The sequence below is a fragment of the Sitophilus oryzae genome, unplaced genomic scaffold, assembly GCF_002938485.1.
Source record: "Sitophilus oryzae breed Bouriz unplaced genomic scaffold, Soryzae_2.0 scaffold_1621_pilon_pilon, whole genome shotgun sequence".
Taxonomy (NCBI): domain Eukaryota; kingdom Metazoa; phylum Arthropoda; class Insecta; order Coleoptera; family Curculionidae; genus Sitophilus; species Sitophilus oryzae.
Genome location: NW_022146305.1, coordinates 1,086,638 through 1,111,435, shown reverse-complemented (window position 1 = coordinate 1,111,435; position 24,798 = coordinate 1,086,638). Strand labels below are relative to the sequence as shown.

The following is a 24,798-nucleotide window of genomic DNA, read 5'->3' as shown; positions in this document are numbered from 1 at the left end:
CCATAAACCAATAATTATGGCATAATATACTGTATTTAAGAGAATTAGAATCCGTTTTTCTTAGCCCCGATGACTTCTCCTATCTTCGATTGTCCAATTATTTATGCGGTATCAATCAGCCAGCTCTAAGAGTGGTACCGTAGTGGTTGTACCGGAAAGCTTGTTGCAGATCGTATGTCGTGACACCGGATAATTTGCCAACCGCTACTTCGTCAGATCGAATTTGTAGCCGCGGCCAAAGCGGTCGTACCGACAGCAGATTTATCAGTACCGTCGTGGTACCCACTAGGAATAACTTAAACGAACTACGAATACCGGGTACTAACGTATTTGGACAAAGTTCCTTGTCAAAATTAATAAATCAAATTTTAAAGCGATAGTACTATATGCTCTAAAACAGTACCATGGGCATGTATAAAATAAACATATTAATTTTAAAACTATTGGACGGAAATAAATTGACATAGTTTACTAAAATTTTTGGATAAATAATTTGTTTTACCAGCAGTAACAATCACTAGTACTAAAATCCTCTAATACAGTACAGCCAACTTAATACAGTATAACAGTTTCCGTCATTGTTTATAGATCTGTATATCTATACAGAGTGACCCATCGAAAACGTTCCGCAAGGCATAAATAGATAGATAGATAGATAGATAAATCTTTATTAGTTCCAAGTAATACAATTACATAAATTGACCCAAGATGGGTGTGGAACATGTTAACAAAAAACTCAAGATACTAAAACACTCAAATACTACTAAATGTATCGTAATATAAACATGATTCCTAAAACACTTTTCTGAAGAGTCTTTATACTGTATTACATAACTATAATTTACTAGTTTCAATATTTATATAATTTTAACAAGAAAATAAATTGAAAACACAATAATACTTACTACAAATAATATTAAATGCTATATTAGCAGCTTACCCTTGTCTGCATAGAATTCATCTAGCGTATAAAATGCCTTGTCTAATAGATAATTTTTTAGGGTTAACAGTAATCTTGGTCTAGGTAAATCAGTAACTGAGAGTGGGAAAGTATTATATAACTTTACAATGCTGTGCTTCACATTCTTCTGCACATACGTGTAGTTGCTATTGTTGGTTTGTAACATATCTCTATTTCTAGTAGAGTATTGATGTTTTAACTCTGGTTCTTTAAAGAGACTTTTATTGTCGTAAACAAATACTACCGAATCCAGAATATACATAGAGATTATTGTTAGCATTTTCTTTTGTATGAAAAATTTGCGACAACTTTCACGATAACTTAATTTGAAAATGTTTCGAATACAGCGCTTCTGTACAATCATTATCCTATTAACATCCGATGAGTTCCCCCAGAAGATCAAGCCATAGCGTATTACAGAGTTTATGTAGGCATAATATGCTGTTATTGCAACGTCTTCAGATATATTTTCAGAGATAATTTTCATTGCGTAACTAAAACGAGCTATATTAGAAACAACACATGCTATGTGATATTTCCAATCTAACCTTCTATCTACATTAATTCCCAGAAGTGATACATTTTCGGCAGAAACAATTTCGTTGTCATTATAGAGCAATTTAATAATCTCCCTTGTTCTGTTTCCGAATAATAATAGCTGTGTTTTTGAAACATTCAGTAAAAGGTCATTAGCCAAAAAGTAATCATTTAGGGTTTCCAAAGTATTAACAGCCTTTAACTCCAGTTCATAATTATCTTTCTCACTAAAAACGATGTTTGCATCATCGGCATAAAGTGTAATATATTCAGAGGATACCAGTGGGAGTTCGTTAGTATATACTATATATAAAAAAGGACCGAGAATAGAGCCTTGTGGAACTCCATGACTTACAGAAAATTTTTTTGACCTCCATAATGTACCATGGTCGTTATATTCTATTACTTGCTGAGTTCTACCTTCTAAATAACTTCTAATCAAATCCAAAGCCAACCCCCTGACACCGTAGATTTCCAACTTTTTGCATAGAATTTGATGGTTCACTCTATCAAAAGCTTTAGAAAGGTCAATGCACATTGCTAAAGTTTTGTTGTTATTATTTAATGAATTTAATATTTTTTCTAAAGCTTGGTAAATTGCGCGTATCGTAGACTTGCCCTTTCTAAAGCCATTCTGTCTGTCCGAGAGTAGTGAATGTCGCTGAAAGAATTCAATAAACCTGCTAGATATGATTTTTTCAAAAATTTTACTGACATTTGAGAGTAAGGATATTGGTCTGTAGTTTTCCTCATGTTCTTTTTCTCCCTTTTTGTATAGAGCCCTGACATGGGCATTCTTTAACACATCAGGAAAATATCCGGTAGTAAAACAAAGATTTATCACATATGCTATAGGTGTTGAAATAATATTCGATACTTTTTTAAAACTTTAATCGGTATTTCATCATCACCAACCGATGTTTTATTATTTAAGCTGAGGATAGTTTTTTGAATTTCTGTTGGATTTGTAGGAAGTAAGAATAAAGAATTGTTATTTATTTTAATCTGAAATTCTGTTTTGTTACTATTTAATACTGTATGAGAGGAAGAAACAAAATATTCGTTTAGTTTATTTAAGATAAGGTCTTCATTATATTTTTCCGAAAAATTTGCGAATACACTAGGTGATTTAACGGCTAGGGTATTTTTTTCAAAAAATCCAAAAACACGTCAATTTTGTTTGCGAGTGGGAGAGTTTTTGTCCCAAAAATGATTGCAAAATCTTCAACCCTCTAAGCGGGGGTGTCATCCCCCAACTTTTTTCAAACGGGAAGGGGGGTCAAGTGGCGCCGCAATGAAAAGAGCTTTCTATTCTCTATATTTCCCCGCCTCGTTTTTGAAAATCGGTCGAGTCATTGAGAAAATATGAAGGATTGAAATTTGAAAAGTTTATTTAAACATTTATCAGAGTAAATGATAAGGATAAATTCCTTCGACCAATTTGTTGTTTTTCGCATTTTTGTTCAGTTTGCGCATTTTTTCACTTGCCACTAGGTTTAACGATCAGGTGCGGTAGTTGCTAGATAGCTGTTCTGTGACTGGTGCGTTGAAGTTCTTCTCAATATCGTTAAACTGACCCACAATAGAATTTCCAAAAATACCAGCCCACACGTTCAATTTCTGAGGGTTTTGTGTGTGCACCTCGTGAAAAACCCTGGGGTGGTCCTCAGCCCAGTACCGACAGTTGTGCCGATTAACTACACCGTTCAAAAAGAAAGTACGCTCATCCGAAAAACACACATTAAATATGAAATTATCATTCGCCACTCGTTCACTCATAGTTTCACAAAATTGCAAACAGCGATCAAAATCGTCTTCGAGTTCTTGTACCAACTGAATTTTGTACGGGTGGAACTTGTGTTTTTTTAATATCCTTTGGACACTTGTACGATTCACGCCGGTGTCATTGGCTAATTCTCTTGTACTCAGCGTACTATCTAACCTAACCAGTTTCGCGAAATTTTGCTGCTAACTCGCGAACAATTTTGCCATAAAGGTGTTTGTAAGGATGGCGTTCATTGAATATCTGCGCAACCCGATTGCCACATTTACTATTTTTAAAATAAAGTTCGATAATTTCCACTTTTTCTGCAAGTAAGTACACCATAATTGTTAAAAAGTTTAACGATACTGAGAAGAACTTCAACGCTGTTCACAGAACAGCTATCTAGCAACTACCGCACCTGATCGTTCAACCTTGTGGCAACTGAAAAATGCGTAAACATCTAGAAATAATAAAAAAAAATAGCAAATTGGTCGAAGGAAGTTATCCTTATCATTTACTCTGATAAATGTTTAAGTAAACTTTTCAAATTTCAATTCTTCATATTTTCTCAATGACTCGACCGATTTTCAAAAACGAAGCGGGAAAGTATAGAGAATAAAAATCCCTTTTCATTGCGGTACCACTTGACCACTTCCCATTTGAAAAAAAGTTGGGGGATGACACCCTCGCTTAGAGGGTTGAAGATTTTGCAATCATTTTTGGGGCAAAAGTTGTCCCCCTCACAAACAAAATTGACGTGTTTTTGAATTTTCTGAAAAAAAAAATACCCTGGCCGTTATGCCTTGCGGAACGTTTTCCATGGGCCACCCTGTACAATCAAAAAATGGTAAAATTAACCACAAAACATATAAAATCGTTTAATACAATCTGCAAAGTACTACAAATAGTTTAAAACCTTGTAAAAGTACGAATATATTTAGCTAGACAAAAGAATTAAATGGAGAACTTACTAAATCTTTTAAGATCTCTTAAAAACGTCAAGTAGTACTTAGAGTACTAACTAAATGTCACTTTTATCGACTGTAAACGTGACACTCGAATAGGTAGCTGACGTTTACTAGGAATACACTATTATACATTTCTTGAAAATTACAGATAAAATCAAAGAAGAAAAAACGCTAAAATACTTTCGTTATAACCCTATTAGAGACCTAATTCTAAAGAACCGCCTTTTTCTATTATGGTACCACCGACCACCATGCCGACTTTTTCGTTGGTTCGTAGTAGCGCGGTTCCCCAAACAAGGCAGTACCTCAGGTGCTTATCGTAATAGCGCGCATGGTACCCAAATGGTACCATGGCTCTCTCCGCTTGTCAGTTAGCGGCCGGTGGGTACTGCCGATGCCTCGTGGTGCGATTATTTTCGTCGCGAACGATACGTACCGACAAAAGTACCACTCCATAGGGTGCTACCGTAAAGAAAAAAAGTGATTTGGTGCGAGTGCGGTGGGTTCAAAAGTGAAGTTTCGAGGTTGTGAAGGAATAAAGTGGTTCAGATAGGATTTAGAGTGGTACCAGGTGTGTAGAGACAAAGAAAGGTGGTACAACAGGTGCTTGAAGTCGCAATGTAAAGGAAAAAGACGTTTTGGGAGATTGAAATTGGTTTTTAGTATTTTTTTAACTCGAAAAATTATGTTAGTATACAGTGTGTTGCATAAAAAATTATATGATAAATGTTACACATTTTATTTTAACGAAAAACCTATTTAAAACTTTTTAATAAACTCCCTAAATAAAGCAAATTAATCATTTTGAATAATTTATATTAATTCGTTTTTGAGTTATATGAGTCAAACATTGACAATCACAAATTACGTGACAATATGACAAATCTATTGTGATTTTCTTCTACAGAGATCTGTCAAAAATTATCCTAAATTTTATTATCTACAGTATGTCCCCGGATTGTCTTCACAAGAGGAAAAACTTTTTAATTACATACTGACGTTTTGAGAAAAATGCATTTTTCATAAAAAAGATTCCTTGTTCTAAAATGGTTAATCCCGTTTATACTTTTCCAAATTTTCATACCGTTTTAGAGAAAAAAAAAACATGAAAATATGATTAAATACGAATTTTTTCTAATTCCTAAAAATCAAAAGCCATAATAATTATATTCAATGGTCCTATTTTATGAAACACCCTGTATAAATTTATAAAAAATCTTAAAATATGCAAAACAACAAAATAAAATATACGTGTTTAAGAGTTTTTCCGAAAAACTCAATGGTTTTTAATAAAAAATATTTTAATATTTGAGGGATAGTTTCACCCCCTTAGAATTCGAATTTCGAAAAATCCTTTCTTATCGAACGTCTACACCCTAAAGTCAATCTGTTTTCCAAAAATCAGCTTTTTACGTCAAGCATTTTAAGCAGGATCGTGATGACCAGATTTTTCGAAACACCCTGTATACATTTTTAAAAAAATCTTAAAATATGTAAAAAAACAAAATTAAATATACGTGTTTAAGCGTTTTTTCGGAAACTTGACCGTTTTTTAAATAAAAAATATTGTAATATTTGATGGGTGCTTTCACCCTTTTGGAACTGGAATTTCGAAAAATCCCTTCTTATCGAACCTCTACACCCTAGAATCAACCTGTATGCCAAAATTGAGCTTCTTACGTTGAGTGGTTTGAGCAGGATCGTGATTAATCAGTATGTCAGTCACTTAAGGATTTTATATATTAGTATAGATTTTCTATGTTCAGGTCAACCATGCCAACACACTGTATAAATTCCAGGAAAAATACATATTATAATTTAGGTCAATTTCAAACAATTTTAACCACGCAATTGATTTCAATAAGCGTTTCTTGTCACCAAACACATGACACCAACGTTTTACCTTATTTATCTCCTATTCTATAACTATTCGACACAGATTCACTTATATGGGTGTCATAAAAATACCTGAAATAATGTTAAATCGTTGTCAAGCTGTGTTAATGCACGCGATAAGCAAATATTCCAGATAATTTCTCTAAGAATCCCGTTTTTTGTTTTGGTAAAATCGCGCGCGAACGACACACAAACATCTGTCGCTTCTTTAGCTTCACGCTCGTTTTTTTTTTTGCTCTGTGACAGCTGTCACCACCTTCCGAAGTCGCAATTTTAATTAAAAAGTATATTGGAAAAGATTTAAGAGGATTCGAAACTAACCAACTATGTAAAAGAACAGTTAACTATGATTTTTTTTAATGGTGCATTTCTCCTTTTACTAGAAAATTCATAAAATGTTTTAGTACTTTGTTATTTATGTATTAAGTAATATAGAAAGAATGATTGTAAGACGTTAAAAACATTATTACATGTATAAAAGGTAGAAAATGGTTATAAATAATTAAATATATAAGTATGATCACATCATAATTTCCAGCCTATTCAATCGTGTTCAATGATGGTGTAGCTTTGCTTACATATTTAGAATAATTTCTCTGTAATTGGGTCCATTTTTGTCTATTGTTAACTATGCGGGTCCAAGTTATCCCTGTAAATTTCCAAATATCATGGTCCCATCTGAGGTTTGGCCTTCTTAGGAAATCCCATGTAAATTTTAATGGGGTCAATTATTGGCTTCCCTAATTATTTTAGAGAATAATTCTGTTTAGGTTTATTGAAGACCACTAAAACCCACATTCAAAAGAATAACTTTAGATATTTTTTATTAACCCGTTTACGAGTTATCGCCGATTTCTTTTTAAATAGTTCTCCTTTCTTATGGCCCTGTATTTACTTATGAGCACCAGTCAAGGTAAAAGATAACTGTCAAATGAAGTTGTCATTTCAGAAATTTATCTATTTAGTGCTTTATTATTATTATTAAAAACTCATACCTACATCGAAAATATTAGCTATGAATTACACTACCGAAGAAAAAGTATTGATGATTAAATGGTATTATCAAGGAAATAGTTATCAAAAGGTGTCGGACATGTTTGCTGCTCTGTATCCGAATAGACTGATACCTGGAAAATCTACAATCGCAAGGAATATCCAGAGATTTGAGACCAAAGGTACCCTAATAAATAACTGCAGATGTGAAGCAAGGCAGGAACACAGAGAAGATTCAGGAAATGATACCGAATTGGAAAGATCAGCACAAGGAAACTTGAGGATGAAATAGGAATAGATCACACTACAGCGTTTCGTATTTTGAAACGACATAAATACTATTCCTTCAAATATGAAAAGCACCAAGAGCTACGAGATGGGGACGAAATACTGGGGCAGGCGTTTTGTTTTGATATGATGGAAAGAGCAAACACGGATAGGGAATTTTTAAAAAACATATGTTTCACTGACGAATGCACGTTTACCTTAAATAATGAACCCATGTTCAAAATTATCGATATTGGAACAAAGAAAACCAACACAGGTTTGTCGAAACAAGGACGCAATATCCACGGAAAGTAAATGTTTGGGCAGGGATATTCGGACACAATATTATCGGGCCATTATTTCTTACGCGAAATTTAAATGCAGAATACTATTTGGAACTACTCGAAAATCATATTTTACCTGCTTTACATGATGCCGCTAGGGAAAATCAGGAAGTTTGGTACCAAATGGATGGCTGCCCGGCACATAGTACCCTGGCTGTTCGGGAATATTTAGACAATAGTTTTAACGGAAACGTTATTGGCCTAAATCATACAGTAAATTGGCCAGCAAGGTCTTCTGATATTTCGCCAAATGATTTCTTTCTCTGGGGCCATTTAAAAAACAGGATATACAAGGATAAAAAATACCCAAATCTAGACGAGTTAAAAAATACTATTTCTGCCGAATGCGATAAATCTTAAATCCTAAAGTTCTAACAATTTAATAGTACCTAAATTAATAAGTTATTGAATATTGTAATAATACTATAATTAACCTTGTAATTGATTACTTTATTTTACTTTAATTTATATTAATTTGTATTTATAAATACATCTTTAAGATTTCCGATGTAGGAATGAGTTTTCAATAATAATAAAGCACTAAATAGGTAAATTTCTGAAATGACAACTTCATTTGACAGTTATCTTTTACCTTGACTGGTGCTCATAAGTAAATACAGGGCCATAAGAAAGGAGAAATATTTAAAAAGAAATCGGCGATAACTCGTAAACGAGCTAATCAAAAATATCTAAAGTTATTCTTTTGAATGTGCATGGGTTTTAGTGCTCTTCAATAAACTTAAATAGAATTATTCTCTAAAATAATTAGGGAAGTCTATTAATTGGCCCCATTAAAATTTACATGGGATTTCCTGTCCCGTCCGACGATGCCAACACCCGGTATATATATTCTTCTACTACTTCCAGTGTTGTGTTGTTTATTAGAATGTCTTTTCTGTCTACTAGTTCGTTGTACATTAATTTAGTTTTTGCTAAATTCATTTTGAAGCCTACTTTATTGCTGGCTGTATTTAGTTCGTTCATTGGTGCTTGTAGTGCTTCAAGACTATTGGCAATTAGGACCATGTCATCAGCGAATTCTAGATGGTTCTCCATCAATTTTCGATCTTTTGTTGGTCCAGTCTAGTTGACGGAAGATTTCTTCTAGTGTCTAAAAGTGTATATCTAATCTAAGACCTGGTGTCCAAAAATATTATGTGAAGCCTGTAGTTGTATCTACTAGATATTTGATTTAAACAGGAATAAATTTTTAATAAAAGGTTTATTTACATTTGTCTGTTTTTATACATGTTTAATAAAGAATTCTAGGTCTCAAAATATCTTATTAACAACTTCAAAAATAGTTTTTACCATAGCAACTGTTAAAATCGCCTTATATCTATCAAAAATCGTAGATAACATAGTACTTTAACCGCAAGGGTAGATTAAATGATACTTTAACAGCGAGGGTAGGTTAAAAACTTTATTTCTTCTCGCACGTTTTTTAATTGCTTCCATTTTTGAAAATTTTTGTATTCCTTATCAAAAGTTATTCGGGATTTAAATGGAAGTTTTTAGTTTGGATATGGAGTTTGTCGCCTCAGCCTGAATACCTGTTGGTAATTTACTTATTTCGTTTTGAGACATTTCTGGCTCCAATTCAGTCAGCAATCGACACGATAGAGAATTAAAAAATATTGACTCAAAACTGACAACTAAAAAGACAGCTTTATTTATTTGTCAAATTACATATAGAAACTAACTCCAACACAATATTTTTTCTACTCGTAATAAATTCCTTGAAATAATAATTTCTGAATATTTTTTAAAAGGTAACTCGCTATCGAAAAAATATTGTTTTATACACGACGATAAAATTGCATTATCGTCTCCCGAAATTAATTCACTCGCGAATTAATCTTTTCGATCGACGATAAAATACCATTTTATCGTCTTGTATAACTATTAATTCATTTAAATCAATAAAAATATTGAGATCTAAAATTTTCCTCTTGATATCTAACTTTTTCTACCTGTGTAGCAGTCTCACTGTAACATACTAGGGGAAAAATCAGTTGGTACACTAATACACACCGTAAATTCTCAAGAATATCGTTTTTAAGGCTCGGAGGGTACTATATATATCCTTTCAGAACACTTCCTGAAGACGAGGAATCCGTATTAGGTATCCTTAGGCAACAAGAACTGAAGTACTACGTGTAGCGTTGTGAAATTCTCGAGGTTTCCTATTATTCTCCTTGTTCTTTGATGGTACTACGTTGCAGTCTAAAATATCGCCGTTTTTAGGGAAAATATTCATCCAAACAGAAGCCAAGCTTTGCTTATAATTAGAAAATATAGAGAAAAATTCGTAAAAGTTCATTAGATTAGGGTGAGTGTCATTTTCTATAGAATAACGTAAAAAATACCGAGGGTGTCATTTAAAAATCAAAAGTTGTAGTCAACAGGAAACAGGAAATGACTGAAAACAATTGAATACGTCAATCAATCCTTGATTTATGTCGTATACTAATATAACAAATATCGTTTTTTTTTTATCTTATAAAATAAAAAAATTATAGGGGTTGAGCTACTTTAGAGAAACACCCGGTATGTAATGTGTCTAAAATTAAAGTGAAAAATTGGTGAAAAAATTATGAATTATATTTGACGCTAAAAATAAGCCGTGGCAACATTGCAAGGTGCATTTGTTTAATATTTCCATAACGTTTACGCGCCAATTTTTACTGATTTTTCTATATATATTTTTTTATCGAAACTTTTATCCAATTTTCCGTACTACCCAGGTTATAAATCAGGCGGTTCGGGAGGCAACTACACGGTACCAACGTCCAGGCACCGTTGTAGACCCTTAAAAGGTGGCAGACCTGTAAATAACACGGCGACAAATGAATAGACAGCGCTATTTCAAACGCCCCGCTTCGCGGAGGACTCTGTATATCATGCGTTCGATTGCACACTCGGAATCGCGCTATTTCGAATTCCCAATTTGGTATAATAGAGGAAGAATTCTTCTGGGTACTGCCGTAAGTCACTTGGAGTAGTACTGGAATTTTAATTTGATAAGAGATATCGTCACAATGGGACATTTTTCAGTAACCATTTTCTGAATTTATCCTTGCTTTCTATAACAATCTCTACAAAAAAGAACACACATATTAACCTCTCTAAATATATTCTCTAAAACCTTATACCTAAAACATCTTCCGTTATACTCTGTTTTTGTTCTGCAACTATCACCGGTTCAAGTGGTTCTCAGCTAAATCGTACCGGTCAATCAGCAATGCCACTTATGCGGCTCATTATCATTATGGGTAATACCAAAACCAGATCCACAGATTTGAAATTAAGATTTGCAGCCAATGACAGCAAGTAAAATAGAGATATGGCGAAGAGTGAATTCTAGGTTACCGCTTGCGCGAAGAATTTTATAAAAATAGGTTTTATTATACAGGGCGTCGTTTAAAAAATTTAAAAAAGTTTTTTAACATGCGGTATGTAGTATGTCTTGTATCTCTGTAGGTCTTACAAATCTATAGTCTGTCCAACGAGAAGATCCTTGACAGTGATAGATGTGTCTGTCATTTTAATTTCAAAGTAGTTTATTTTATTTTACAAAGAAATAAGTTGGTACAACTGGAACGCATAGCAGGATATATTTAAAATTTGTTTGACAAGATGACAAGTGATTACTTCAAAATATTGTGAAAAAAACTGTATAAAACTCTGTAATCGAGTTATTTTATTTAATAAAAACGGTATGTGTTAATACAAAACAAACAAGAACAAGACACTACATACCAAAAAAATATAAAAAAGAACTATTATTTACTTTCAAGCTTTATGAAACTACCCGCATTTATGATTATATTTATCAATATAACTTATGTACAAATACAAATTTGTAATATTCCACAGGAATAAATAAAACAACATAGGTAAATAAAACAAACTATTTTATTAATAATGACACCTACCAATGGTGATTTTCCCACTGCAGGTACCTAGCGATTTTCCCACTGCAGGGACCTAGTGATTTTTCCACTGCAGAGAATTGGTGATTTTCCCACTGCAGGAACCTAGTGATTTTCCCCCTAGAGATTTTTCCACTGCAGGTACCTGGTCATATTCGCACTGCAGGATCTTGGTGATTTTCCCACTGCAGGTACCTAATAACTTTCCCACTGCAGGGACCAGGTGATTCTCCCACTGCAGCGACTTAGAGATTTTCCCACTTCAGGGATCTAGTTATTTTTGCGCACAGGTACCTGGTGATTTTCCCGCTGCAGGGACCTAGAGATTTTCCCACTGCAGGTACCTGGTGATTTTCGCACTGCAGGGTCTTGGTGATTTTCCCACTACAGGGACCTGTTTATTTTTCCACTGCAAGGATCTAGTGATTTTTCCACTGCAGGGACCTGGTTATTTTCCGACTGCAGGGAGCTGGTTATTTTACCACTGCAGGGACCTGGTAATTTTCCCACTGCAGGGAGCTGGTGATTTTCCCATTGCAGGGATCTGGTGATTTTCCCACTGCAGGGACCTGGGGATTTTCCCACTGCAGGGACCTATCGATTTTCCCATTGCAGGAACCTTGTAATTTTCCTACTGCAGGAAACTGGTGATTTTCCCACTGCAGGGACCTGGTGATTTTACCACTGTAGGGACTTAGAGATTTTACCACTGCAGGGATCTAGTCATTTTTGCACACAGGTACCTGGTGATTTTCCCTCTGCAGAGACCTAGAGATTTTCCCACTGCAGGTACCTGGTGATTTTCGCACTGCAGGGTCTTGGTGATTTTCCCACTTCAGGGACCTGTTTATTTTTCCACTGCAAGGATCTAGTGATTTTTCCACTGCAGGGACCTGGTTATTTGCCGACTGCAGGGAACTGGTGATTTTCCCATTGCAGGGACCTGGTGATTTTCCCACTGCAGGGACCTGGGGATTTCCCACTGCAGGGACCTATCGATTTTCCCATTGCAGGAACCTTGTAATTTTCCTACTGCAGGGAACTGGTGATTTTCCCACTGCAGGGACTTAGAGATTTTCCCACTGCAGAGATCTAGTCATTTTTGCACACAGGTACCTGGTGATTTTCCCTCTGCAGGGACCTAGAGATTTTCCCACTGCAGGTACCTGGTGATTTTCGCACTGCAGGGTCTTGGTGATTTTCCCACTTCAGGGACCTGTTTATTTTTCCACTGCAAGGATCTAGTGATTTTTCCACTGCAGGGACCTGGTTATTTTCCGACTGCAGGGAGCTGGTTATTTTACCACTGCAGGGACCTGGTAATTTTCCCACTGCAGGGAGCTGGTGATTTTCCCATTGCAGGGACCTGGTGATTTTCCCATTGCAGGGACCTGGGGATTTTCCCACTGCAGGGACCTATCGATTTTCCCATTGCAGGAACCTTGTAATTTTCCTACTGCAGGAAACTGGTGATTTTCCCACTGCAGGGACCTGGTGATTTTACCACTGCAGGGACTTAGAGATTTTCCCACTGCAGGGATCTGTCATTTTTGCACACAGGTACCTGGTGATTTTCCCTCTACAGGGACCTAGAGATTTTCCCACTGCAGGTACCTGGTGATTTTCGCACTGCAGGGTCTTGGTGATTTTCCCACTTCAGGGACCTGTTTATTTTTCCACTGCAAGGATCTAGTGATTTTTCCACTGCAGGGACCTGGTTATTTTCCGACAGCAGGGAGCTGGTTATTTTACCACTGCAGGGACCTGGTAATTTCCTACTGCAGGGACCTGGTGATTTTCCCATTGCAGGGACCTGGTGATTTTCCCACTGCAGGGACCTGGGGATTTTCCCACTGCAGGGACCTATCGATTTTCCCTTGCAGGAGCCTTGTAATTTTCCTACTGCAGGGAACTGGTGATTTTCCCACTGCAGGGACCTGGTGATTTTACCACTGCAGGGACTTAGAGATTTTCCCTCTGCAGGGACCTAGTCATTTTTGCACACAGGTACCTGGTGATTTTCCCTCTGCAGGGACCTAGAGATTTTCCCACTGCAGGTACCTGGTGATTTTCGCACTGCAGGGTCTTGGTGATTTTCCCACTTCAGGGACCTGTTTATTTTTCCACTGCAAGGTTCTAGTGATTTTTCCACTGCAGGGACCTGGTTATTTTCCCACTGCTAGGTATTTTTACGCAAATAAAGATTTAAATTATAGATAAAGGATTATACTATATCTGTATTGTAGCACATTTTTAGATAACTTCTTTTTTTTAAGATTTTGATGATCAAACATCAACAAAATATTCCTTATGTGGGGATTATAATTGTTCGGTACACTGCAAGTTTAGTTTTTGTACTCAAGTCATGATTGTAGAAAACCCTGTCTTTTAATTTCCAGAATGCTCTTGCTCTTGAGGCACTGCTAATCCTGTGCTGAATTTTAGAGGTAAATGAATTCCGCCACATATTCCAATAGTTCTTCTCCGATTTTTATAGCATTGTTGTGATCTTCCTGGGGAGTGCACATGATTTTGGTTTTGTCGATGTTTAGCTTAAGGCCCAAAGCCTCGTATGCCCAGGTATATTCCGCCTGGAGAATGCTATAGCATGGATTCTAACACTTACTTAACAGAAAATATAGAACTACATAGAATATTATCAAAAAAAAGAATAAAATGTGTTATAAAAATAAAAATATTAACAAATGCTTGCTTGACGTTCACATGAATAATACGATTGACCCCTACCTGCAAAAAACTCACGAGAAACAGCTGCCATGAGCGATGCTCATGTAAAAATTAAAAGTGTTACGGCTAAAACACTATTCAATAATCGTTTAGAGACACGAACATAATAAATAATTCTTCGTTCTTCGAAGACAAACCATCATTAATCATTCACTTTCATTTAAACTATGAAGAAAAGTATGAGCCAGTGAAGCAACGACGGGAAGTTTTATTTGGAATCCATTAAAAGGCAAAGCCGGTCACTTTTTTTCATCTTTTCTAGATGTAGAACGATAAACGAGCATCTTAAACTTAAAAGCGTACTTGATTTATCGTATTTTTTAGTTAGAATTTCTTAGATCATCTTAAACATAGATACAATACCACACACTTGGTATTTCGAGTCAAATTGTCGTTATGAACCAAGCATGTTACAATTTCAAATACACCTTAAGCAAAAATGTCAAAATTTGACATATGATATGCCATTCTATTCAGAGTTTCATTTTCTATCGAATAAAGTAAAAAAATACCGAGGATACCATTTAAAAGTCAAAAGTTGTAATCATTTCCGGTGAAACAGGAAGTGACCGAAAACAATTGAATACGTCAATCAATCCTAATTTATGTCATATACTAACATACCAAATCTCGTTTTTTATCTGGAAAAATAAAAAAGTTATAGGGGTGAGTCACTTTTGAGACACTATTTACACTATTTATAATTTAAAATACTACAAAATAAAAACCAAGACGTCTTTTTCTCTTCAAGTATATTTTGCGACTTCCGTAAAGCACCTAAAACTAAATAAAAACACCTTTACAATCAGGATACATTATACAGGTTGTCCAAAAAATGACTGAAGCACCAAGAAAAATGGCGATAAATTCATTTCCCACGTCAGCAAAGAGGGAAAACGCCCCCACCGCTAATGTTCTCATGTGCAAACAGTGGTGGAAGGTTTGTTGGATGTATGGAGACCAGGAAAAATACTACAGACAACTTTACGGTAAACAGAAAGCTGGCGAAAGTCAAAGAAATCTATTTCCTAAAAACGTAGACCTGGAAAAAAGTGAATCAAAGCAGTATTTTAGTCAACCAAACAACAAGATTGAGGATATCTACAGAAATCAACGATTTACTAGTGATGAAGGAGCGTTCCAGAGTTCTAGAAACGTCAGTCCTGTCATTAGGAATGACAGATCGTGTACGAAAAGTGTGGAGGAGCCTAAAGAAGTGCCTTTGAACAGGAGTTTTAGTTTCGAAGAGATGTCTTCACCCATAGATTTGGATTTTTTTGACGAGTAAGTAAATCAAAGTTTTTTGTATGATCTAGTGTGAATTATGCAATATTGAAAATTGTTGAGTTATCCAAACTAGTGGAGGTTTTCCAAACTACTGCTTATTTTTGGAGACAAAATAAATTACCTTTATACAGGTTGTCAAAAAAATAGTGTCCTAACTTTGGTGGGTAATTCTTCAGGTAAAAATGAAATAAAAAGTTCCTATGAACATAATATGCTCTAAATTGCTTTCCAAAGAAGTTACAGCCCCCAAAACGGTAAATAAAAATATTTCACTATTACTAAAATGGGTGCATCGTAATCTTTAAAGGCAAATATACAGGGTTGTTCACCACATACGACACGGAGTATTGTAGCTAAACGATTAGATTTTTACAAATTTTAAGTTTTGGGTTCGTTGAAGGACTATTAGAGCTACAATTTAGAAATAATTTTACAAGATACAGAGTGTCCCAAATAAGTAAAAAATGCTATAGTTGTATTTTTTAAATGGAACACCCTGTATATTATTCTATTTTTAGATTCTACGATTGAAATAAAGGTAAATTTTTTTCAGGTTTATCACACTTAAACCTTACCGTTTTTGAAATATTTTCAAATTGCAGTAAAAATTTTAAGGCTTCATTTCTCCAAGGGTATCAAAGTTTTTAATACTAAATATTTACTGAAGTTTATTTATTGATCAGTTATTATGTTGCAATAATAAAAATTATACTACCTTATACAGAGTGTCTAAAATTTTATTTTAAATAATTGCTAGCTTTAATTAGAATTAGAATGAGTGGGAGGGGGGTTAATCACTTCGACCTTACAGATCCATTGTGTCCCCCTTTCTTGAATCATAACTCATCATACAGTCCCAGGGCTTTGACAAAAGCCAGTATCTGGGACGGTTTTATAGAGGGTAGTTCTCCATCTCCAATATCAGTCGTACCAAAATTCATGGCACGAATGGTTGTCGTCTCGGCGCACTCAGTGATGAGGTGTACTGGTGTTTTGCTAGCTTTAAACGGCAATAACTTGTTTAATTTAAATGGGACGCCCTGTATATTTTAGGAGAATCAGATGCATAATTTAATTGTCTATCAAATTGTATTATACCACTTTTTACCTATCCCTTCAAGTTTTCGTAGAAAATGCATTTTCTTATAATTTAGACCACATTTATCAATATACCCTTGGAATATTGACATTTTAAATTGTTTTTAAAGCAACAAATGTACAAAATGTACAGGCTAGTAATATTATTGTTTTTAACAAAATGATAATATTACTAGCCTATTTGTATACAAAAAGAAAACTATTTAAATCTTCATAAAAAAAGTATACCATTAATTAAATATACCACCACTATTTCCACCCAAATACTAATTAATTACATACTTAATTATGTTCGTGAATAAATTATTTTAAATAAATGTGGATTTGAATCAGAAATCAATATAATAATAAGTTATAAAAATGAATGCCTCTGTTGTTACAAATAAGCATTTGTCAAAAAATGAAATATAATTTTTAAGGTGTTACTTTTTACCACACTGTATAATACACATAAAAAATTCAGTTTTTTAGTTTTTGGAGCAATTATTATTAATCAACGCAAACAGTAAATTAATGTAGTTTGAATACTGGAATCATATTAATTGGTCCTCTTTAACAAATATTTAAACAGTTTTTTTATTTTCTAATAAAATAAACAAACTATATCGACAATATTAGTATCTGTACTCTTTAAAAATTTGGTACATCTTTAAAAATAATCTAAAATGTCAGTATTCCATGGGTATATTGATAAATGAATTTAAAATTACAAGAAAATGCATTTTCTACGGAAACTTGAAGCTATAGGTAAAAAATGGTATAATATAATTTGATAGACAATTAAATTGTGCATCTGATTCTCATAAAATATACAGGGTGTTCCGTTTAGATAAAACAAGTTATTGCCGCTTAAAGCTAGTAATTATTTAAAATAAAATTTTAGACATTCTGTATAAGATAGTATAATTTTTATTATTGCAACACAATAACTGATCAATAAATAAACTTTAGTGAATATTTAGTTTAAAAACTTTGATACCCTGGGAGAAATGAAGCCTTAAAATTTTGACTGCAATTTCACAAAATTGAAAATATTTCAAAAACGGTAAGGTTTAAGTGTAATAAACCTGTATCAAATTTACCTTTATTTTAATCGTAGAAACTAAAAATGTAATAATATACAGGGTGTTCTATTTAAAACAATACAACTTTGATATTTTTTATTTATTTGGGACACTCTGTATGTTGTAAAAACATTTTTAAATTGTAGCTCTAATAGTCCTTCAACGAACCCAAAACTTACAATTTGTAAAAATCTAATCGTTTAGCTACATTACTCCGTGTCGTATGTAGTGAACAACCCTGTATAGGAAACCGTTCACCGTTTTGAAATAAACGAAGAACACCTTTTGTCACGTAAAAAAGTTCTAGCTTTTTATGTCATTTGGTGAAATTACTCTATTTATAAGGATAAAAGAAGTATCACCAGTAGTACTCTCTACCATAATGGAAATTACTCTTTCATGGCTGTTACGGATTTTTAAACGATCCCCATTCTCTTTGGCATTAATATGTCTGTAACAGAACCATTTTCAGGAAAAACGGTTTATCAATGTTCTTAAAAATAAACGAATCCTATAGAATATACTTGTAGATCCACCTACCAAAGTTAAATACACTATTTTTGTGACACCCTGTATATTAAAATTCTTTAAATAGAAAGTTTTTCTATCAACTGATAAACTCCTACTGCAAAAAAAATTAGAGCACTCAGTTTTGCCCAGTTTTTTACATCTAGCCATTATCCAAATGTATGCAATATGCCTTAATCCTGCATTCTACTGAAATTATTCGTTCCCTCTCTGTGTGTATCTTGATCCATTTTAATTATAGAGATAATGTTCGTCCGGTCTTTAATGATCCACTATTAACAAGGTTATTAAAAGGAAATAAGCGATAATCCCATGGACTGTTTTCTGGCAGGTATGACGGCCATTAGCTGCGCATTTGTTGACACAGCGATTAATAACTGCTACGAAACGCTCAGACCGATTAAAGCGATAGCGGAGGGAGATCATTATGCGTTTGATCTCTTTGTGGCTATGATTATTAAACAGTCTATCCGAAAATAATTGCTAAAAAAAAATCGCGGTTTTAATAAATAAAACAACACAAATAAAACAAACTATTTTATTAACCAAATTTACTACTTACAAAATTTTACACCTTAAAGGTTGATTAATCAACTTTAATCTTAATTTTTTTAAACCAGTACCTTTTGACATTATTTTTCTGCTGTACTAAAATCCATTATTTACCTATCGTGTGATGTCGATATTTTACAGCTACTCCAGTTTTTAGTATGCATTTAGTATGGTCCTTCTACCATATTCGAGATGCACTTATCTACGACGAGATGGTATACGAACTTTATTAATGGTAACTTTATTGATGTATAAGACTTTCTGCCTCGGCAGCGAGTATTAACCATAAACTGTGCTCTGGGTCTACAGTTAATTTTCACTCGATTTTTCCTCCACTTGACTTCAAAAGACACAAAACACACGTAATAACACGAATCAAAATGCATCATCTTCAAAACGCCAGGGTATTTGACAAAAGTTGACACGAAATTATAACCTATAATTTAGCAAGACTTTGACAAGCGTCAAGAATCTAAAGGCGAGTTCATACGCATCGGCGTCCGTTTGTCGTTCATCGTTCCGTCAAACCAATAAAACTGAAATACGATCTGTCTTTTTTGAAATAAACCAATAAAACTGGTTAAAAACAACAGGAGACGACGCATGACTGATTTATATTTAAACCCATCCATAGTTAACTTAAAAATTATTAGAAACTTTTTTTTGTAAAATAAATAGATTGGTATGGGACGTCATCTGCTTTTCTTCTGTCATCGTCTGTCGAAATCTTACCTGAGAAAAAAAAACAGAATATAATTAATTACATTTCTTAAAAAAATATGAAAGGTTTCCCGTTCAATGGACTGTTGATGTCTCCAAAAAAAATTGCAAAAATCGTAACAATTATAGTTTTACAATGATTTAATATATTTAAATGGTTTTAAATGTCAAAAATAAATTAATAAATGTGACAACAAAGTGTCTAAATTCCTCTAAATGTCATTTGCAAGCCAATTCAGTTAGAATTAAACGAAAAAAAGTTAGTGTCTTCTTCAAAAGCGAATATCTCCAACAAAAATAACGCTATTGAGATAAACCAAAAAACAAACTATCCAGAAGAAATGTACCTAGAAGATATAATAATTTTTAAATTCCTTGCTGTCTTAACGTATTGTAGGATTAGAAGTTATAAAAAAAGATGGAATGTTTTTTTATAAGAATTTTCTTTTAAAAAAAAATATTAAAACAACTAATACTATGCGACGGAGCTGTTCGCCGGTGAGCAATGGGTCGTAAGCTAGTGAAAATTAAATTGTGATACTTACGTCTTTATAATATACTGGGCGCCACTCAGTTTTCCATTTACTTTCGAAAACTTCTAAGTTGAGAACTGAGAAATCAACTCAGAATATAGGTATTACTTATTTTAGGAATTACACAAATGAAAAGCTGAGATAAACTAATAACTAAGTAAAATTAATAATTAAATGTTAATTAGAATAAAATAAGACTATGAAAAATTTGATGTTTGAAAATGTTTGTTGGTAAATAGTATGTATCAAAATAGATCACTCAAGATGGTAGTTAAATCTGCACGCTTCTGAATATTCTAAGTCTGGCGATCTTGGTACCAAAATATAGGGACTTTTTATATTAAAAAACCGTACTATGTAGATATCAGAAATATGCATAACATGAATAAAATATTTCAAAGTGACTCTAAAGTAATCAAATATATAATATGCATGAAGGGCTTAATGCATTCAAGTGAATTTAAATTATATAATAAGAAATGATCTGGCCTTTTTTTATCCGTTCTGGTCACAAGCTGGTTGTGGTGAACTGCTACTGGAACTGGATTGTGATAAAAACGTCTCTTTCATAGACAGGATCCTAAACTGCTGTGGAATCAGGAGATTCCTCCGTTATTCCCGGTGTGAATTGTAGGGACAAAACGTGGCCCAAATGTCAGGTACAAAAAACAAAATGGCACCAGAAAATGCTACCATTAAACCAAATGCGTACCATAAAATAAAACCCTGTCAAAAAAAGAAGTATTAGGAAACGTTACGTTAAAAATAAAAGTCTTACCTCTGCTCAGAGGGTTTTCTCAAACAAATTGGCAAAATGCCAACAACCGCCGATAGCTCGATCGGTTTGAGCCTTTACCACCAATATGGCGAGGGAAGGTAGGCACGAAGTGCGAATATACACCGTCAGATATAAAGTGACCAACAAACTTCGACCGGACTGAAATATTTCGCCAGAAATAAACTTGGAGAAAAAAATTAAAAGACAATAGCAGTACTTAGAATGCCATCTCGGTGCGAGGACCTAAACTTGATTTATTTAAATAAAATAATTCTGTACATTTATATAAATTATGTGTAATTTAAATAAAATGCTACAGTATTCCACAGGGTGTTCGAAACTTTCACCAAAATAACAACATTTTGTTTTCCCTCGTATAATTGACAGATGTGAATTTTCATTTTTAATTTAGAAAGAGACACTAAAAGGTCAAATAATTTAGCTACAAATTGCTTAAAAAACCATCACAATCGGTGCAGTAGAACGCAATATATAAAACTTTAAAATATATCAAAATTTGCCGGTGAGAAATTTTAACAAGCAAGAATAGCGACGCGTGTTCTTAAGGCCGGATCTACACTACTACTAGTAGGGCCGTCGTTGTAAGGCACATTCCACAATGACAGACTAATCGAATCGCGGCCGTAAATCTTGGCAGCGGCAAAAGCAAGTCAGAGCACCATAAATATCGTCTCTTAGACTTGTGTTCTCTGGAAGTTCGGGCTGTAACCTTTCCGCCTCGCCAGCCTACCGAAATAAAAATAGAGAATGTGGAAGCCAACACCTTAATTTTCACTTTTATTCACGCTGAAGGTGTAGATTGTAGATTAGATTGTTAAAAATGCTTTCTTTCCTGTTCACTGCATAAAATAATTATCTTTTCAAAAGACATATGTGGAGTTCTATTTCAAAAAAGCAGCCACATTAATTTTTTTTCAAGTTGTCGACAATAGTTGGTCGAGTTTTGTAAACGCTGTCTTTAACATACCCTTATAAAAAAATCGGGACTAGATAAATTTGGAACATTTGAATATTTTATTAATTGGTGAATACACCCTGCAGTCACCAACTAATAGAATCAAATCAATTCTTTCTGATGTAGGATAAGTTTCCATTTTCGGCAAATATCTCAGATATTTTTTTATTTAATTCACACGAAATGATAACTAGTTGTTAAAGTTGAACTAATGTAACAGCTATGTTGAAGTAACGTCAGACATATCACCCTAGATTTTTTCAAATAATAAAGATCGACTGACGCAAAATCATAAAAATAAAAATATCTAGGAAAATCTTTGTTTGAGGGGTAGGCAACCTTAATAGTATTTTAAAGAGACATGGATTCTCCATTGAATATCGAAATAATATACTGGGTGTTCCATTTAAAATATAAGAGTAAGTTGCTTTTAGAGGTGACCAATATTCAATATTAATTTCGCCTCACCCTGTATAACTTTTTGGTTCAAGTTTTAATTTGATTTAAAGTACAATACTTAACTTAACTACATATATACCGGGAAAATTCCATATTAGATAGTTTTCATTGAAATTTAAAAATAGTTCTTCATTTTCAGAAAATGTAGAATAAGTCAAAAACCTTGCATTTTAGTTATATACTTCTCAAATGCAATTCACCTTTATTTTTCTCCTAGAATCCAGAAATCAATTAATATATAGAGTGTTCCGTTACAAAAATACAACTTTAATGTGTACTTTTTTTGAGGACACCCTGTAGTTTGTTGTTGTGTAGCTCACAAAGTTTAATTGATATTGCCGCGTCATATAAATCTGGAATGTTAAAACTGGAATATTAAAGAGGAATATAATGTCACTATCTTTGAAAAATTATATTAATATTGTCTGTTGGGCAGTTACTCTAGCAGATATGGTTTTAAGTTCTAAAGTTGATTTAAGATTCTTCAGAACTTAAAACGACCTCTTCTATCAGTTAAAAATAAATGTTTTGAATAAACAACCACATATTTGTAGGTCGATTCTTTCTACTTCGATTGAAACGAAGTAGTCACACTAGTTATTTCTAAATTTGGGATATTTGCAGAAGTGTTTGTGCATTTTTTGTCAAATGTATAAAAAGCACCTAGCATCAATTGTTCCAATTTAACCTGTACTGGCTATGTTTTTATGATAACTGGCCAGAATTCATTCAAATAACTCTGTTTAGTATTAAACGACATTATGGAGCGTAGACATCTTATCAGAGACTAAATGCTAAGGGCCATGGGTATGCTCGAAGCTGGAATGCGCCAAATCGACGTAGCTAGAGCATTAAATACAACGCAAGTGTAATATTGCGATTAAGTGCACGCTACCGTGAAAGTGGTGATGTTGCTGAAAGGCACACAGGGCGACATCGCATTACTACCCCTCAGCAAGATCATTTTTTACAATTAAATGCTCGACGACGACCGACTCTTACAGCACCAGAGCTTAGTTTAATTCTCCAGGAAACACATAATGTAACCGTTAGTCCTGACATGGTTCGCAATAGATTAAGAGAGGTCAACTTAAGAAGCAGACGCCCCTGGAGAGCTCAACCCTTAACGAGAGGAAATCGAGAGATACGATATTTGTGGGCTCAAGATTATGTTCAGTGGTCGAATGAACAATGGGCCAATGTTCTCTTCACGGATGAGTCACGCTTTGGAATTCATCCGGATTCGAGAAGGCTTAGGGTATGGAGAGAATCGAGAAATCTTATTCGGTTGGATCATGTTCAGGAAGTGCACCCTTATCAAGGTGGAACAGTTATGGTCTGGGGAGGAGTCCAGTTAGGCCGAAAAACCGATCTCGTTTTTCTTGAAAGATTTCTAACAGGAATCACATATCGTGATTTAATTCTTGAGCCTGTCGTGTTACCATATGCCAATGATATTGGGAGAAACATCATTCTCATGCATGACAATGCACGGCCTCCTACAGCCAGCGTGGTGAGTGAGTTTATCAATGCTCATCAATTAAACATCTTACCCTGGCCGGTACAATCTCCTGACCTCAACCCCATCGAGCACGTATGGGACGCGGTCCAAAGAAGAATTTTGAGAATGGGTATTCCTCGTGAAACTCGTAGGGATCTGGTTCGGGCCGTGAATACAGCGTGGCAGGCTTTACCTCAAGAAGAGATCGACAACCTGATCAGGAGCATGGAGAGACGATGTAGGGTTGTAATGAACAGTAGAGGAGGCTATACCCTTTATTAAGTAAAAATGGTTTTATCTTTTTTTTTAATTCACAGTATTTTTTGAGTTCAATAAAAATCAAGGTAAATTTGAAAAATTCGGTAAATTTCGCATTTTTATTTCCAATACGTCCTCTAAACTATTTGTTTATTTTAATTTTATTATATCCGAAATGCAAATGATAAAATTACTGACGATGGCTGGATAAAATTGTAATATCTCTAGATTTTTCCGGTGTGTTGGTGTCTCTCAAAAAATTGCACAAATCTTAATAATTATAGCCTTACAATTATTTACTATATTTGAATAGTATCAAATATCAAAAATTGATTAATAAATATGACAATGAAGTGTCTAAATTCTTCTAAAAGTCATTTGCAAGCCAATTGAGTTAGAATTAAAAGAAAAAATGGTTAGAGTCTTCTTCAAAAGCGAATATCCCCAACAAAAATAATGCTATTGAGATGAACCAAAAAACATAGATGATAAAATGATTTTTAAACCTTACCGTCTTAACATATTCTACAGGGTGTCAAAAAAGGCATGGTGAACAAAAATTTGATAAGGTGTCCTGATGTTTTCCCATTTCTCCAGAGAATCTGCATTCTCCGTTGTTTCTTACCTTAT

The 24,798-nt window shown here is 34.1% G+C and overlaps 1 protein-coding gene across 2 annotated transcripts in view; it reads left to right on the top strand.

Annotated features, from left to right (window-relative positions):
• Positions 1-24,798, top strand: part of LOC115880303 (protein espinas-like) — a 149,190-nt gene that overhangs the window by 66,823 nt on the left and 57,569 nt on the right. The window contains exons 1-2 of one of the 2 annotated variants that reach the window (XM_030897487.1): positions 4,616-4,802; positions 15,238-15,698. The exons of the other annotated variant lie outside the window; for it this stretch is intronic. Of the exons in view, the coding sequence (XP_030753347.1) occupies positions 15,250-15,698 (449 nt within the window). The 5' untranslated portion in view covers positions 4,616-4,802; positions 15,238-15,249. Of the gene's footprint in view, positions 1-4,615; positions 4,803-15,237; positions 15,699-24,798 lie in introns of those variants that run through there. 2 annotated transcript variants of the gene reach the window in all.